Raw genomic sequence first — 16,669 nt, forward strand, 5'->3', positions numbered from 1 at the left:
CAATCTGGACAAGGCCGAGACATCCTCTGAAAATCCACATGAAGGCGAATCGTGTGTATTTACCGCCGAACACTCCACTTTCAAAGTCGTCACAAAAGGCCAATCAATCTCCACTCAACGTGTGCGAAGCGAAAATAGTAAGCTAGTAGAGCTTTATCACACTAGCCCAGAGAACTTCTGGGAAACTACAAGAAGACTGATCGTAACGGAGCCGGATACAGATGCTCATCATTGCCGTCAAAGCTCATTCTGGCTTCCTTTAGCTGATATCCGCTTCCTCGACGAGCAAGACCGCATCACACTTTGCTGGTCTGATTGCAACTGGGTCCAAAGGAAAAACGGCGGCGATTGGGGTGATGCCTACGATCGAAGCTATGACCCTACACAGGTCAACAACGAGATAGCAGTTCGATTTAAAAATTCCGCTGATGCGAAGGCCTTTGTCGATTGCTTCAAAACCCTCGTAGAGGATCACCACGTACGGTCTCGCGGATCTCCCCTGGTGCTTTCGCCGTCGCAGCACGCGCTCATCTACGATATATACACTCGGAATGGGCGCACGGTGGAATACCGGGCTGTCCTTGCCGTCACGCAGTCTTCAACGGGCCTTTGCTCAACGAAAATCTACCTTGCGTGGCGAGATCTCGATCTACAATTATGCTCAGAGCCTGGGTCCAGTCAACAACCTTCAAACCACACCTCAATTCTTCTCTCAGAGCTCCGCTCTCCATTCTACAAATCGGACACACTCGGCCGCCGCGTCAAGGAAGAAGATCTCCCCGAAGGTTCTTGCAACAAGTGCATCCTTCGAGAGTCTGTTGCGCAGCTTGACTTTACGCCAGAAACGTCGCATACAGCCTCCGCATCAATGATTACGTTTCTGACTGTACTCACGGGCTGGAGGCTCTTGTCCATCTCATCTACTTTTAACTTGAAGCTCAAAAAGCACGGTCGGATGAAGCGATACGGCATCGCTGACGTGCTGGTTTGGGTGAAGACGGGTGATGAGCAGGTCTTCGGGAAGATTACGATTCGGCTCAGAGATGAGAGGCGGAGACACTGGCTTACAGGCTCACGTACGTACGCCACCCGTATGCTAGGAAATCGAATCACTAACGTGAATGAATGCTGGCCTGCAGTACCCCAAAACTGCACCACTAGCCACCCATCAACGAGAAGCCTCCTCGCCACCATCACCGCTAAGAGTCGCGGCGATCTCCTCGATATCAGCGAGATGGCTGCTACAGACCCCGTACCTGTCAATAAATCAACCCGGCAGCGCGGCCATGGGAAATCGTCCAGCCTCATGTCTGGGAATTCGTCAAGTCTTATGTCTGGAAGAAACTCTAAGCTCCTCAAATTGCGCTTTCCATCAAGTGCAGGTCAGTTACAAGCCTTTCCTTTCCTTCTTTTCTTTGAAGATGAAGCGCTTACGATTAAATCCACACAGAACGAGACACCATCTCCGACTCTATCCAATCCTACCTAGACGAACGTAAGGAGATGCAAGCAACCGCGGGTCTCCGTCCACCTTTGGATTAGGAATCTAGTGAGGCTTGAGAACGGCATGCAATCAAATAACAACTCTGAACACTGAAGGTGGACCTTTGTATTATTAGTCATGCGTCACAATCGAGTGCAAATCCATGAAGACGAGATTAATTGTGCAAAGATCATATTAACATTTCAGCGTGCCATCATATCTACATCCATTAATCCGATCCAGTCCGATTACGATATCGCCGTTCCCCTTTCCAACAAATGTAGGCTGTGAGCCCAAACCCTCTTGTAAAAAATGCCGTCCGCTATGCAAATATGCAGCCCAATGAATATGAATATGATAATGATATAGCCAAGCTTCCCACATGACCGGCCGTGAGAGACGTTGTATGCGTGAGAAAACGAAAGGATATAGTGGTCGCTAGAACGCAGCAGGAACGAAAGTTTCGCTAAAGCCCGATTAAAACAAAAAATCATAAAACCCGATATGCAAATGGTGGTGAGTCCCGCTCGAGAAGCGAAACATCATTACTTCTTCTTCTTCTTCCTTCATTAAGGGGAGGTAGGTGGTGAGCATCATCATCACACACTGACGGTTCGTCGAACACCAACAACAGGCTTCTGCGCATACCCAATCAGCAGCCGGAAGCTCGTCCCGCGCTTCTCACACTCCCGGATCAGCGCCTCGTCGGACCAGATACTGCTCTCCATCGCCTTTGCCGGGTCGGCGTCGGTAGGCAACACAGCAGCCTCGTAGCATCGGCTGTACCACCACCGGCCCACTCTTGCGACCATCTCCGCGATGCCATCATCGACGGAGGATGCTTTAGCAGGATCAGAGGGAGAGGGCGAGTTGAGGAGGTCAGAGAAGGACAGTTTCTGCGTAGCAGTCTTGTCCGAATCCGTGGCAGTACTGTTGCTGCCGTCGCTATTGGGAGCTGCGTTTGCCGTAGGTAGGTGTCCCGCGACAGGAACGCCGACGAAGCATCTCGTCACTCCACTGAATCCGCGGCGGCCCAACAGGCCCATGACTTCATCGCTGACATTTCGCAGGCTGATGTTCTCCTCGGCGGCTTGCAGGCGGACCTTCAAGCCCCGGACGGCCCGCCGGGCTCGGTTGCCCATGTTCACGAGGTCGAGGTCAAGAACCGAGATCTCAAGGTACCCGCCAGGTCGAAGCACACGCTTGCACTCCGAGACGATGGAGCGGTGGACTGAGGATGGCAAGGCGGCGGGGAAGCGCAGAACGACCGTTGCGAAGAAGCCTCTCGGGAACGGAAAAGGGTAGACAAGCGAGGGATGAGCAATGTGGCGATGGTTGGGGAGAGTAGACCAGGGCTCGCCAGTGCTGGTATTGGCGTTCATGCTGTATACACCTGGGCCAAGGTTGTAGACTGTGGCTTCGGGGTAGGTGAGAGCGCAGTAGTAGGACCAATCCTTCCCAAGGCCATCGATTACCAACACGCGATCCTCCGCTGGGTCTTTGAGCTCGAAATGAGCAGGGCTGAATAGGACACGTCCAAAGCTGAGCCATTTGCTGGTCATGAGGGCACCAAATCTTAGGTTGGCCATTGAAACCAGCCCGTCGTTCTGGGCTTCTGCCATCTCGATCAACCGCGTATCTCTGTACCTGTTGGCCGCACTAGAGTTGCTGTTGCGGCTTTTGTCAGAAGTAGACGCCAGCGTAGCCTTGGACTGGCGTGCACTGAGGCTAAGCGATGCAGGGAGACTTGAACGAGTGGAGCCGGGACGGTTCTGGGGGCCGGGTCCAGACGACATGCGGGCACTGGAGAGGCTGAGGCGGCCGGTCACAGGGTCAATGACGCTCAGGTTCCGTTCACCGTAGCCAGCAAAGAACTCCGACATAGAAAGAGGTGTAGTAGGCGTTTGAGCAGAGTGAAGCACAGCCAGGAGACGAGAGCGGCGAAGGTGCAACGACGTCGTTGCCGGTCCTGTGGATGAGCCACCAGAATTGGAAGTGCCATGTACCCGCTTTGTTTTGGTGCTGAGTGTTAGTGGACCGGGAGGAGGTTGACGATTCGATCTTCCTTCGTTTGCTGCGAGGCCGTTGGATTGATACGATGTGGGTTTCTTGGAGTCCATGGGAGAAAGAACCTCGTCAATAAGGTCATCATACTCATTCCAAAGCTCATCCTCGGAGAGAGGCGCAGTTGGATCTGGAATGATAGCAGTTCCAGTGGTCGGCGGGAAGCTCCAAATACCCGAGCTGCTAGAGTATGACAGCTCTGAATCTTTCCGGGAGGGAAACTTGAAAAACTCGCTGGCATTGGAGTCGTGGCGATCAGGGCTGATACCGGCGATAGCAGATCCATGATTGAGGGCATTGAGTCCTTGCAGCACAGGGAACGACTCTATTGGTCCAGAGGTAGCGAGTACTGAATTCGTGGAATCGATCGAAGTCCGGACTGGAATGGAGGGATGAGGCTGATCAGGAACAAACGGCCTCGAGAAGGACACTGAGGGCGGCTTTCGATCTCGGTCTCTTCTTGACACAACCTGTGGTATACGCCCAACTTGAGCAAGTCGACTCGGCCTCGGAGGGGGGAACGATGGTGGAGGTGCCGGTGGAGAATAGGCCTGTGGAGCAAAATACTGCGGTGGGGCTAGGGTCTCCGGTGGAGACAAAGCTCGTGGTATTTCCCTTTCTGAAACCTGCTCCTGGGGAGGTGAGATGGGTAGATTAGGAACATGATTGGAGAAATTATTATTAGGCAACGCGTGATGCTCAGCATGCTGTTCTCGTCGCAATGTAACTTGGGGTGAAGCGGGTCTAGTTGGTCTTGCAAACCCAGACGGGAATGCGGGCGGCGAAGGAAGTAACATTGATTCAATATGCCCCTTGCCAGGATGTTGTTGAGCTTGCTGGGTGGGCTTTTGATCCTCGAAGGCGGACTGCTCCTCTGGAGTGCTGTCGGCCTCTTGCATGATCTGCTCTAAATCTTCCAGGTCCATGCTGTTGGGGGGATCCATAAGCGCATAGTGAGCGACGGAGCGTGATGTGGTAGGTCTAGGCACAGAACCGTTTTCTACGACAGGCGAGTCGGCCTTAGGTGCGGCGTGGGCTCTCTGGAAGAAGTTCCATTTCCTGGTCGGCTTGGCTACTGGCGCAGCCTTCTTCGACTTGAGCCAGTTGCCCTCCTTGCTTTCAGAAACATCATCCACTCCGACACGAGACTTGTTAGAGGCTATGGATTGCTTCCCAGACAATGCGCTGTCAAGACCATTCATGGCCTTGTTATCAGAAGTATTGACAGGGGAAGGGACCTTGGCAAGTGGTCCTCCATCCATAAACTGTGATCTCCGCGAAGTGCGACGAGCAGCAAGAGATGGAAGAAAAGAACGCTTCGATTCATCATCGCTGGCGGAAGACCTGCGCGATGTCATCGGTGGTCTCTTCATTGGTGACCCGGTGCGAACTGGATCAGACATTGCGGATGGAAGTAATGTTGGCTTGCTAGCTTCGACATCGTTTTTTGTAGAAAAGACTGGCTTTTGAGTATTGGGACCAATCCTCATCTCGATGCTCGGTCGATCGGTCTCAATGCTGCTGACGCTACGCATGGGCTCTGGGCTCCGAGAGAGCTCCGAACTGCCGGTTCCTCGAATCACCGCAGGAGCGAGCCTTTCCAAGAAGAAGTCATCCATCTCAGCGCTGGTGGTGCTGGTCATGCTGCTCTTACGGCTTGATGGTGTCCTGTTCAAGCTTTCCGTAGTCGTGCCAGCACTAGCTGTTCCGCCGACGCTATTAGCGCTCGCAGAGCTTCCACTGCGACCCCTTACGTTGTATTTGCTATAGCCTTCATGGCCAGTACCAGCCATTGGACCCTTCCGCTGCAATTTCTTATCCGACTTGGAGGATGTCACAGTTGGATCTGTCTTAGTCCGTCGACTGAAGAAACCAAATCGCGACGTTTTGCTGAGGCTTGGGACAGGCGCTGGAGCAGGCAAAGTCTTCGCACGCCTCTTGTCTACGTCGCTCTGAGCATCTGGAGTTGTGCCTCGGGTTGGCACGCGAGACACTGGAGCAAAGCCAGAGGGAAGATTGGGATTAGGCGATGGGTTACGCGAGGGCGGCTTCGAGGGAGCACCGAATCGAGTCCTGCCGGTAGGATATGGAGCTGAAACGCCTGTCTTTGAGTCCGATGAGCTTGTACGCTTGTGAGGTGATGGGAAACTCGACATGTTGCTCTGGATGACCGGCGAAGGCTCCCTTAACCCAACAATATCAGATGTTCCGTCCCGGCTAGGCCTAGATGGTCTCCGAGTTGATGGCCTTCGTAGCTGTGCTTGGTCCGCTAGATGAGCAAGTTCAGGTGGGATCTGGGTTTGCTTGGCGGCTTTGGGAAGTGGCGGCGATAGCTGTAGCTCAACGGACTTGCTGGGTTGAGAAACATCGGTCTGGGATACGGTGAAGTACATGGATGATATCTGAATAGGGGGGCTCGGAGGAGGCGCCTCCAGACGATTGTTTTGGTTCCTCTCTCTTTCTTTCTGTCTCACAGAGTCCTGGCGAACTGTCGACGATGATGACGTCGAGATGGTAGACTCTCTGACCGACGAGAGACCATGTTGCTGGCGCAAATTGAAGGTAGCTTCAGGTGTTCGTCTTGTGACAGGCGGCCTACTCTGCATAGGGCTAGCCTGCCTCATTCGAGTGGGCTTTGTCGTCAACGCAACACCAGGTGAGTAGGAGGACATTGAAGTCGGAGTCGATGTTACGCTGAAGGGCCCAGGGGATTCCGAGTACCGGGTTGAGGGGGTGGTGGAAAGAGCATAGGTAGGCGCTGGAGGTGGCAAATTGTCTGTGGCTAATTGATCTGGCATGTCGTACACATATTCTTGCCTCTCGGGAGGAAACAGTTCCGGCTCAGCTCGAGCCAGGATCGAGGAAGTCGGTGGTAGCGATATTCCTAGGACTGTTTCTGAGAATGGATCCTTGTACCCCCCGGGAATTGCCCTCGCTGGCTGTCGGTCTTCTTGAGAGGACATCGAGTCCGATCTTGTGCGCGACGCCTGCCTCGCATTCCCAACTCCAATAGACGATTGTTTTCGCCTCAGTATATTTGACCTCGGACTGTCGATTGTTGACGCGGAAGATCCAGAAACCAGGGAAGGCGTACGAGCAGTCGAGGCAGGCTCTAATCGAGGAAGACGAGAAGACGAAGGCTGCGGAATAGATCGGGGTATTGACATAACTGGAGGCCCATGAGGTATATGTATGGCAGCATTCGACGTGCCTCGGCGACTCCCATCCGTTATCGAAGACTTCGACGCGGCCATGCGCTGATTATCGACCGCCCCGCCGCGTTGCCCCTGCTCATCTCTCGTGTATTTCTTCTTTTGCAACTTTGACGGGTTCGGAGTGGGGATTTGTGACTGCGCGGATGTAGGTGTGACGGAGCGTGAGGGTAGTCGAGTGGATGGAGCGCGCTGAGCGTACGGCGCCTGGAGGTCCGACCTCCTTGGAGGGTTGAACTGTGATTTATAGGATGCCATGTCGGGGAACCGCGTCGTGCGACCCTGCTGGGAACCACGGGAGACGGCTGACCGGGGCCTGTAGTACAACTTCTTGTGCACGCGGAGTAGCTCATGAAGGCATGTGGACCAATACAGTACTATTCGTTTGAAATGCAAGTCAGCTCGAGCAGCCACCAAAAAGCAACAGGTACCAGGCAAAACGTACCCAGACGCGGTCAGCAACGGTCAGCTAAGGCAGAATCCGTAAGCCTCCTCGTGGATGAGCTCCGAAGTCGTGGGGTTATGAGGCGTTCGGGGGTGGCGACTCCGGGAGTCGGGACGAGGCAGGAATATAAACGGCTGCATGGTCTGTTAGTTGGGCGTGCCGAGTACTTGGAGGATTTTGGGAAGCCGTGCCTGTCGTGTGAGGGTTGCGCCACTGGCTCGGATGCGCCGAGAGCGAATAGGCGGGGCAGTGTGGCTCAGCGGCGTCCGCTCCCTGCGGATCTCTGAGACGCCTGCAGATGTTTGACAGCGCAGAGAAAAGGGCCAGACAAGAGCAGGAAACACCGGGACTTTGGAGTATAGCGGGCACTTGGCTTAAGGGTCTCGTTCAGCGGGGGGTGGCGTGGGGTCGCAGACGGTCGAGGCGCAAACTGAAGCCGCGAGTTGCCGTATGGGGACGATGCAGTGAGCAGCCGGGCTCTTGGAGAGTTAGGGGGCCTAGGGAATGGTTGGATGGTGTTGCCGGTGAGGCTCGCGGTGCTGACTTCTTCGGAAGGTGTGGAGATGGGCGCGCAAGTCGATATGTATACAGGGCCTGACCCAGCCGCGCGACCGCGATGCGTAAGAAGCGATCAACGCGCCGTCGGGGACGCCTGGCTTGCCAGGAGCTGGGCCGCATCTCCAGGAGGCTTCCGCCATAACGGCGCTTGCGCCCGAGTGGGCCGCGTTGGGGCTGCGAGGGAAAAGGACAGAAGCCGGCAGCACGACGCTGAGGGACCACTCGTGGGCGGGCGTTGGGCGGGCGTAAGGCGATTCGCAGACACCAGCCCAGTGGAGCCGGCGAGAGCGGTCCATGCACGAGGGCGCTCCCGTTATTCGTGGAGGGCTGCAGGTGGGATGCAGGAGGGCATGATCAGACGAGAGCCCCGTTGGCTGTCGCCGCGTCGCTCGCCATGGCCCTGCCTCTTGCGCGCAGCAAATTCATGCTCGTCTTCTGATGATCGACCCCCAGAGGTACCTCGCAGCTGCGCTCTCCTGCTGGCCGTTTCGATGCATCTGCCGGGGCTGCCTCTCGACAGCTGACGTCGCGAACAGACGAGTCAAAACCATCGAGGGCGCTCACCACAAGACACGCCGCTGCTGAGAGAGCGCCTTTGCTTCAACCGGCTGGCGCAAGCTAAATCGAGCAGCGAGGACGATGAAAAGGACCTAGCAACCAACATCAGACCGCATCCTTCCGAGCTGGGTCCGAAACCAGACCATGGGCATGATAGGCTGTATGCGCCTCTCCCCAAACGGCCGCAGGAGGTGTCGACGCCTCACGATGCGGCCGTCATCGGCCTGCAGAAGCAAAGACGCGCAAGTGCAGTCCAATCCTGCCATGGACGACGGTCTGCCTTAAATCGCCGCAATCGCATGCACGACAAGAACCAGTGACCGCTCATCTGCAGTACTATTCTCAGACCCTCGTGATCGAGGCTCGTGCGAGAGTCGTCATGGCATCTTGGTACGCGAAGGAGCCACAGCCGTCGAACCGGAACGGCCGTCCCAGGGAAGCTGAGAAGTGGCTAGGTGCGTCTCTAGCTGCATGGAAGTGAGGCTGTGCTGTGATCGCCAACGCCACTCTGCCAGCGCATCAAAGTAGACGCTGTAGCCTGCGCGGCCTCCGAGAGCTCTGATTTCGATAATAGCAAGCAAAAGATGTTGGGTTTGGAGCAGTTCCAACATGCTCAACGCTCGCGGCCCACCTCGCGGGGGGAAGAGGGACTTTTCCCAACACCCAGGTCTGTTTCAAGCCACTACCACAGTTAAACCCTACCTTGGCGTCTTGATTGGCTCCGATCAGTGTGCGAGCACAGGCCCCGGCCGCAGACTATTCTGGTCATGTGATGGCTCTACGCTCGAGATGGTGTGGTCATTTCTCGAAGTGGTGTGCTGAAATAAATTGCTGTCCAATCAGCTGCTGAAGATGGACTTTGACGTTTTTACTCGCTCACGCGGAAACAAGGGACGGCTCGACTTCCCATCCATCCGCCTCATCATCCGTCGCCTTCTGGCAAGGTTCAACCCTCGAGTCTCCTGAGACATCTTTTTCTCCGTTCAACGGCGGCGGTAGGCCCCGGGGCAGACGGGGAGACCTGCCCCGAATTCTAACTCGTCGCAATCAGTCGCGGCGCCTATCGACACTGACAGACATTGAATCATCTAACATGTATTGCCATCTCCGATGCCCACTATCGGCAGGTTGTGATATCAGGTGACGCTCAAATTCCGTTCATCTGGGGATTCGAGGTAGGCGAGTCCCTACAAGTCCAGCCTGCTTTTCATTTTGAATCTGGATGGTCTAAACTGCATTTCTTATTATCCCAGTCAGCTATTGTAACACTTCCTTGATCATCGGATGATGTTCTGTGCTCGCCCAACCTTCACCAGTCTCGATCATGAGCGGGTGATGACTCGTGCCTCGTGCTTCCCGCTGTGCCGCGTAGCCTCGAGACCGACTTCTAAGGGTCTAGCACCGAGGGTCGAGACCATTAAGCGGAGCTAAAGCCTTTGAGTTTGAGTTTGACGGGAAGTTCGGCTCGCCTTGCGACCTTGCGGGTGGGGAAAAGGCATGACGGCACGGCACGGGTTGCTCCCTCTGTGGCTGCGAATCATCACGAAGAATGCTCCGAAATGAAGTGCGGGAGTGCTCAGGCCCTCCGTGTGCCGTGCGGGCCGTGGCTCGACCAGGTCGCGAAATGAAACATGATGAATTGAGGAGATTGGCTGTATACACACGGCTGCGGTGCTGAGATGAAATGGTGTTGAGGCCCGTGAGGACATCATCAAAGCTCGGATCAGACGATCGCTGCTGCGTACATTCGTCATCCACATCTCGAGCATCTGTCAACATCTGTCGGAGGAGAGTCCGCTTCAGGAAAGCTTTGCATGTTGAATGTAATGAGCGCTTAGAGAGATGCCCAAATGTGACCGAGAATGCGCCGTCACATGGTGAAACGAATAGTGTTGAAGATGGCCTAGAATTGGGTTAGTCACGGAAACAAATGGGGGCCTACAGAGCTCATCGAGACGATCTAAGCAGCCCCTACGTGTTCGCTGATGTTTCTGCGAAACAGTGATACCCAGGTGTGAGGTTGAAGTAAGGTGCTCCAAGAAAGCCGCTAACACGTTTTGGGCTGCTAGCGGCTCCACACAGACATACCTACAACAGACGACACAACGTTCTGTCACGGCTTCCATCATCACTACCGATACGTCAAAACATCAGCCCTCTCTGTATTACCGCTACAAAGAGCGTCTGAATATAAGGTGATCAAGTACCACCTCTACAAACCGTGCACCGTCAAGAACGCACGTCTGCTACCTGCCATCCGCCCACGCCCTGATATTGCGCCAGACACACCTCTCTTGCGCACTTTCGAGAAAATCAGAACCACTAAAAAACCCACCATCACCACCTCCAATCCAGATCTTCCAAGAAAAGAAGAAGCAGCTCTCAATCACCTCCCAAGCTTTACCCAGCGCGGCCCCCACCAAACGCACACAACACCCACAATGTCTTCTCCAACCTCAATCTCAAAGACCACCACCTCACACTCGATCCCCCTCGTCTACCGCCTCTTCCACCTCTACATGGAGCCGTTCTCCGCCATCGTCGGTGCCGCCCAATCCCTCTTCACGACCCCATCTTATCTCTCCATCATCACTCAACCCAATGTCTACGTCTCCGGCGCCCCTCTCACCTCTCTCAACCATCTCCTCCTCGCGCAAGTCGCGGGGCTGTACGTCCTCCTCGGTGTAGTGGAGCTTGCCGTGCTGCGCCCGTCAAGGGACTTGAGAGTCTGGAGGGGGGTGATTATGGCGATTTCGTTCTCGGATGTGGGCCATCTGTACGCGGCGTGGGTGGGCCAGGGCGGTTTAGAGAGAACGGGAGGCGTATTCTGGGATCCGAGGCTTTGGAGAGGTGAGGAGTGGGTCAATTTGGGTCTGACGTGGTTCGGGTTTTTCTTGAGGTTGGCGTTTCTGGCCGGGGTGGGGATGGGTGGGGTGAAGGAGGAAAGGAAGCGCGAGTGATGCTCCGGCGGTCGAGGATGGACGCTTTCGACGGTGATGATGCTATGTTGGACCAAATGCGGCTCGGATTCGCTATGGTATTTCTTCTGCCAGCTGCTACATGGGTGTGCGCAGAGGAACATCTGGCCTTCGGGGCGGTCGAGAAAGGGGGGCAGCCGACTGCTGACATTTGGGTTCACAGAAATATAATCGAAGCCCAACGGCTTCACAAGTACTCTGGTAGTGGAGCATACCATTTCACGGTATAGCAATAGGTTCCACTTTTATACTTCCATTATTACCTAATCTCAAATCTCTTGCAAATGTCAACGAAAAAGTACTGAATATTAACCCCTTCGCTCAAGAATTAGAGTAACTCCAATTACTGCCAAGAATAGCTCCGTGGTGCTCGCTCTTCAGGCCCCCAGCCTCTCCCGAAGGATCTGTCGATCTTCGCCACTCCGGCCAATTGCTGCATCGTAACCGAACCCCGACACATTAAAGCGTGCGAAGCGTGCTACACATGATGTCATGGCGCTTCTAAGCTCATAAAATCATGCAGAAATATATTTTGAGTAGCGGCCCCCAACGGGCTGTGAAGAAACGCTTATATGGTCTTCATGGTGATATGAACGTTCTATTCTATCCATGCAAAGGCAATTAAGATGTTCTGCAAAACACAGCCAAACTGTACAAACTACCCACACCACTGCCCGCCGCCGAATCCACACGGCGATGGTCTTCCTGATGTCGCAGGAATCGGGGTATGCTTCTCGCTCATATCATGTCCTCCATAAACCCAATTCAGATTTGATCCGTACTAACACATCCCCCAGGTCGTCTGGTCCTTCGGCATAACAGCCATCCTCACCGTCCTCTTCGCCATGCCCATAACGCTCCTCTCCCTCCTCGACATCCTCCCCTTCCTCCCCCGCGCTCTCCGTCTCAACGACCCACCCGCCATCAAGCGCTTCAAAACCCGCCTCCACTCCCTCGTCGAGCACGTCACCCTCGGCCTCTCCGACCAGCAACTAATCACCGGCCTCGCCATTCTCACCATTGGCTAGACGCACCACTGCAACATCTCCTCGCGCCACTTCTGGATCGTCTTCGACCTCTCCTTCTTCAGCGCCGTGACCCACCTCGCCTCCCTCCTCGCGCTCCGCTCGTATTTCTCGCAACATCCCCGGCTCCGCGACTTCCGCGTGTTCCTGATGCTGTGCAACTACGTGATGTTGCTCGTGGCTGCGATCCTCACGTTCCGGGATTACGATGCATCGACGCGGGACTGCCCGATCCAGTGCACGTTTGACCGGATACGCAGCCGGCAGCTGGGGGTGAGTGGGATGTACACGGCGCAGATGGTGCTGTTGAGTGTGGTGTTTTTCTGGCAGCTGGGGATGATGTATGTGAAGGAGGGTGCGTGGGGGATGCGGCATGATATAATTTTGCGGGCGGTGAAGGCGGGGCGAACGACGGGGGATGGGAGGCCAGTGAGGACGTATCGGGACTTTCTGAAGGCGAGGAAGGAGAGACTGGAGGGGCTGACGGCACAGCCGGTTGGGATGGAGAAGGTGACGAATGTGCTGAAGATGAGGTGGGTGAGGAAGAGGGTGTATACATGGCTGTGGAATATCGAGGAAAGGTATGGTGCCCATGATGGATGTCCGGGACGGAAGAGCTATGAGGTTGCGCAGTGGACTATATTGATGATGGTGGCGCCGCCGGCAGCAGTGGTGTGGCTCGTCATCCTAACGCTTCTGGCTATGGGTGTGGGACGTTTGGTGATGGATAGGCGATGGGCAGTTGGAGGAGAAAACAAGTGGACCTTTGGACAAGTTCTACCGATGTTGATCGTCGTGCTTCCATTCTTCACGCTGACGGAGGAGTTGCAAGGTGCGTATTCAAAGCTGGAGGGAAAGCACGTACTTTGTGAGAACGTTGGTGCTAACGTGAATGTGCAGGGACGCCCAAGCCACCATCTGATTCGCAAGAGGAGACTATAGCGCCATCTGTCGAGAGCAAGCCGGCCCTTGAAGAGCGACACATGGTCTCTCAGATTACACCCAATGACCAGAATCAAGAGCCCATGTCACCTTCGGAGACAGTTTGATTTTCTTTTTCAAAAATAGTACTTCCTGTCTGGAGTTCCGAGAACTATGCTCGATGACGGTTAATAGCGACGAGGGGACGTAAAAAGCTGATGACCTTAATCGGTCTTTGCAAAGACGGAATCTTATCGCACTAAAGCGACTGTTACGTATAGAGAACAATCGTCGGGTATCGTAATTCAATGTAGCATCTCACGTGTTTGATAATACGTTCAGATGCGGGCTGGAAGGGTTGCAGCGCGACCAAGATTTGCCCTATTCGGGGCCGACGAGATTGTCGAAATCTCAGGGTTGTCTTTCCGTGAGACTGGAGTTATCTCGTCAACTTTCTTCTCATCCGCATCGGTAGCGGGAGCGGTGTCAGATGGACGCTTCTTTGCGCAGCTCAGTGCTTTCGGCCAACGCCTTTCACGGACGGAGGGTCAGTATTGATCCGCTACGTCGGTTTCGAGATCAGATATAGGGAAGTAGGTACTTACCACCAAATAACAAGAGCAAGCACGCTCACTGAACCGACGACTACTCCAACAACACCACCCCTTGAAAAATCTGTTCCAGACCGTTATTACTATGCGCACGAAAACACGACGTTTGAGTAAGTACCGACCTGTCGGGAACGTATTACCAGTTGGATTTGCAGTCGGGCTCGGATTCGCAGTCCCTACTACTGAACTCGTGGCCTCTGTTAATGTGACCCCCCCAGTGCTTGGTGGTAATGAGGTTTCTACTGAAGTTCGCCGCGTGATGATAATTCCAGGCTCGCTGGCATTCGTCAAAATGCTGCTTTCCCCATTATAGGTTCGAGAAACCGAGCTGGTAAAGGCGGATACAGCACAGCCATGCTCGGTCATTTCTGTCCCTGCGTTGTACACGTAGATCCACTCATAACAATTCGGTAAGGCTGAATCCGTACATGTTGCTACGTATGGATCAGGAGTACAGCTATCCGTGCAGAGCGTCACGGAAGCCTTGGGAACGCAGGAAGTTGCTAACATGCAATCCGAAAGAGAGCTGGGGTCGCAACAGCCGTGTATACTGTAATAGCTGTTGGTGGCACAAACGTAATCTGGATCAAAACACGTGAGGAGCGATGTGAAAATGCCATTAACATATCCACAGGTGTTTTCTCCCGGGTCCTGCTTTCTGAGAAGCTCCAGACTACCCAGTTGTCGGTTTTCGGGACTGTTTGTGGTCTTGGGCGACGAATACACATGATCAAGCTCTGCACCATTCGTCGGGCGAATGGCCTTTGGTGCGTTTCCTGGACTGGCATGATATGGTGGTGGATTATCGTGGGAATTTAGACTGGGAGAAGCTGTTGAAAAGAGTTCCGCGGGATCTCCAGCCTAGAGAGTTTCAGCAAGCTCAGCCTCGTCGTTCCAATATTCAAAGGGCCTCTAAGAGGCTTACCGGACGGGCGCCTACACATCTCAGAACAATTAGAAGAAACCAGATCGACATAATGAAATGGAATGCAGCGTTGCTGCAGAGATGAAGTTAGAGTAAGGCAGTTCTCTGCGCGGATGTGGGAAGAACGCCAATGGTCTTATCACAAGCTTGAGGTTTGGGGGGGGATCTTGGCTGCAGCACCCCCTCACTTGTGCTCAGCCGCACCAGGCTGTGAAATATTTCAAACATTTTTCGCAGACGGAAGACGCGACTTTTTGATTAGGCCAGCTTCCCCGTACGCTGCATCTTCCCAAACAAAATGACGAATACCTCATCGATCGATTGCTCCACCCTGTCATCTAGAAAAGACTTCGCAGCCTATATCAAGTTAATCAGCGACAACGACAGTATAGATCTCAGCCTTGTGGAGAGATGCAAACCTCAAGTATGCGGCGCTCTGTGGGGTTCCGGGAATCCAGATATTTCAGGTAAGTTTCTCAGAATAGTTTCTCAGAATACGCGCTTCGATACAGTCTAACAAGCCACTAAGGCATTGGAATGTCTATTGGCTATGTGCTTGAGACAGCAATCAGCGTGATTCTAGTCGCTGTATTCATCTTCCTGAGTTTTAGGAAAACCGATCGCCGAAGTCGGTGGATACGACTCATTTTGGCAAATTCCACCAGAGCTTTCTATGAGAACGCGATCTTCTTTGCATCTGGAATCCAAATAGCGAGTATCGTGGTACTTGCTAAGGCTAATTTTGGAATCAGTGCGAATGGAATGGGTGCTATTACCATGAAGATTACCTGGTCAATCTCACTCTTGACTTTACTTCCACTATTACCGTTGAGTTTCGGCAACTTCATCTTTCGAGAATCAAACAATGAACAAGAAGATTCCATCGAAAATATTCGGACCTCTTCAAGCGAAAGTGGAACCAAAGCTAGGGAGAATTCAGGTCATGTCGTTCTCGCAAATAAGAATGAAGAGGATGCGCAAGATCGGCGGCGCTTCTTTCTGTATGTCTTATGCTGGATGCTGTCTGTTTTCCCCTTTTTATCGCGAATGGTTGGAACCTTTGGTGAGTCTAGCTCTTACTTCCGATAGGTGCCTGGAAACGCAAACTAATCCTTGTGAAGGCCATAGCCAGATAGGATCAGGATCAGGCACAGTGGTCTCAACAACTGACTGGGCTCTAATTGAGCACGAATGCTTCAAGGGCGTCGACTCCCTACAGCCGTCACAAGAAACGGCCATGTCCGCGTTCGGTATCGGTAGCTGGCTTTTCCTATCTTTGACTGTAATATGGAAGATTTTCCTCTCTGGCATTCAACGACAGCATCCGAATTCAAGGCTTGCGCGTCGGCTTCGACATGAGACTCTGTTTCTCGATACATATCGGCCATCAGAGTCATGGCTGTGGATGTGTCTGTGCATTGTCACACCCTTACTGTCCGTATTCCAGATGTGGACATTCTTTCGCCTCCAGAGATTGCAAACACAGATGACGAAAGCTTCCGGGGGCGAAGATCCAGATACGGACTGGACATTTGGACAGATTGTTGCTGTGATTATGTTTACGCCGGTGTTAGTAGAAGTCGGATTCGTGATGAGGAATAGAAAGATATTTGACAAAGTCATTCGCGGAGAAGATACGTAGAATAACGGATTACGATTCAAAGTGAACGGCAGCACATGTATCCACAGGCATTGGAAGCGAACATATAATTACATCCCATGCAGTCGCATATTTGTATATGCAGAACTATGCACAACTCGGTGCTGGACTTAGTAGTTCTTTTCTGTTGATTGAGTGGCCTTTTCTGTCACTGGCTAAGAGGCGTCGGTGCGGGATCTTGACGAAGCCGAGCGGCCTCCGTCGATAACTCTTCAGGCAGTGAATGTAT

The 16,669-nt window shown here is 53.6% G+C and overlaps 6 protein-coding genes across 6 annotated transcripts; 3 read left to right on the forward strand and 3 right to left on the reverse strand.

Annotated features, from left to right (window-relative positions):
- Positions 1–1,693: 1,693 nt before the first annotated feature.
- Positions 1,694–7,271, reverse strand: BDZ99DRAFT_506053 (uncharacterized protein). The gene is made up of 2 exons (XM_033724148.1): positions 7,205–7,271; positions 1,694–7,136 (listed from the first exon to the last, which is right to left on the reverse strand). Exon 2 carries the CDS (start codon positions 7,015–7,017, stop codon positions 2,083–2,085), a length of 4,935 nt encoding a protein of 1,644 aa, XP_033581538.1. The 5' UTR covers positions 7,018–7,136; positions 7,205–7,271; the 3' UTR covers positions 1,694–2,082.
- Positions 7,272–7,376: 105 nt separating this feature from the next.
- BDZ99DRAFT_548568 (uncharacterized protein) lies at positions 7,377–8,640 on the forward strand (the record flags this gene model as incomplete). Its single annotated transcript, XM_033726934.1, has 2 exons — positions 7,377–8,217; positions 8,299–8,640. The coding sequence occupies exons 1-2, from the start codon at positions 7,717–7,719 to the stop codon at positions 8,638–8,640; spliced, it is 843 nt and encodes a 280-aa protein (XP_033581539.1). The 5' UTR covers positions 7,377–7,716.
- Positions 8,641–10,761: 2,121 nt separating this feature from the next.
- On the forward strand, positions 10,762–11,280 carry BDZ99DRAFT_378275 (uncharacterized protein; the record flags this gene model as incomplete). Its single annotated transcript, XM_033715102.1, has 1 exon — positions 10,762–11,280. One exon carries the CDS (start codon positions 10,762–10,764, stop codon positions 11,278–11,280), a length of 519 nt encoding a protein of 172 aa, XP_033581540.1.
- A 761-nt stretch (positions 11,281–12,041) lies between these two features.
- On the reverse strand, positions 12,042–12,698 carry BDZ99DRAFT_471988 (uncharacterized protein; the record flags this gene model as incomplete). Its single annotated transcript, XM_033721756.1, has 2 exons — positions 12,042–12,290; positions 12,333–12,698. 2 exons carry the CDS (start codon positions 12,696–12,698, stop codon positions 12,042–12,044), a joined length of 615 nt encoding a protein of 204 aa, XP_033581541.1.
- A 523-nt stretch (positions 12,699–13,221) lies between these two features.
- Positions 13,222–14,831, reverse strand: BDZ99DRAFT_494538 (uncharacterized protein; the record flags this gene model as incomplete). Its single annotated transcript, XM_033723318.1, has 4 exons — positions 13,222–13,775; positions 13,850–13,919; positions 13,978–14,716; positions 14,781–14,831. The coding sequence occupies 4 exons, from the start codon at positions 14,829–14,831 to the stop codon at positions 13,583–13,585; spliced, it is 1,053 nt and encodes a 350-aa protein (XP_033581542.1). The 3' UTR covers positions 13,222–13,582.
- A 354-nt stretch (positions 14,832–15,185) lies between these two features.
- On the forward strand, positions 15,186–16,507 carry BDZ99DRAFT_458596 (uncharacterized protein). The gene is made up of 3 exons (XM_033718948.1): positions 15,186–15,247; positions 15,310–15,843; positions 15,902–16,507. The coding sequence occupies exons 2-3, from the start codon at positions 15,318–15,320 to the stop codon at positions 16,420–16,422; spliced, it is 1,047 nt and encodes a 348-aa protein (XP_033581543.1). The 5' UTR covers positions 15,186–15,247; positions 15,310–15,317; the 3' UTR covers positions 16,423–16,507.
- The last annotated feature ends 162 nt before the right edge of the window (positions 16,508–16,669 follow it).

The sequence above is a fragment of the Mytilinidion resinicola genome (assembly GCF_010093595.1).
Source record: "Mytilinidion resinicola strain CBS 304.34 unplaced genomic scaffold BDZ99scaffold_3, whole genome shotgun sequence".
NCBI classification, from domain to species: Eukaryota; Fungi; Ascomycota; class Dothideomycetes; order Mytilinidiales; family Mytilinidiaceae; genus Mytilinidion; species Mytilinidion resinicola.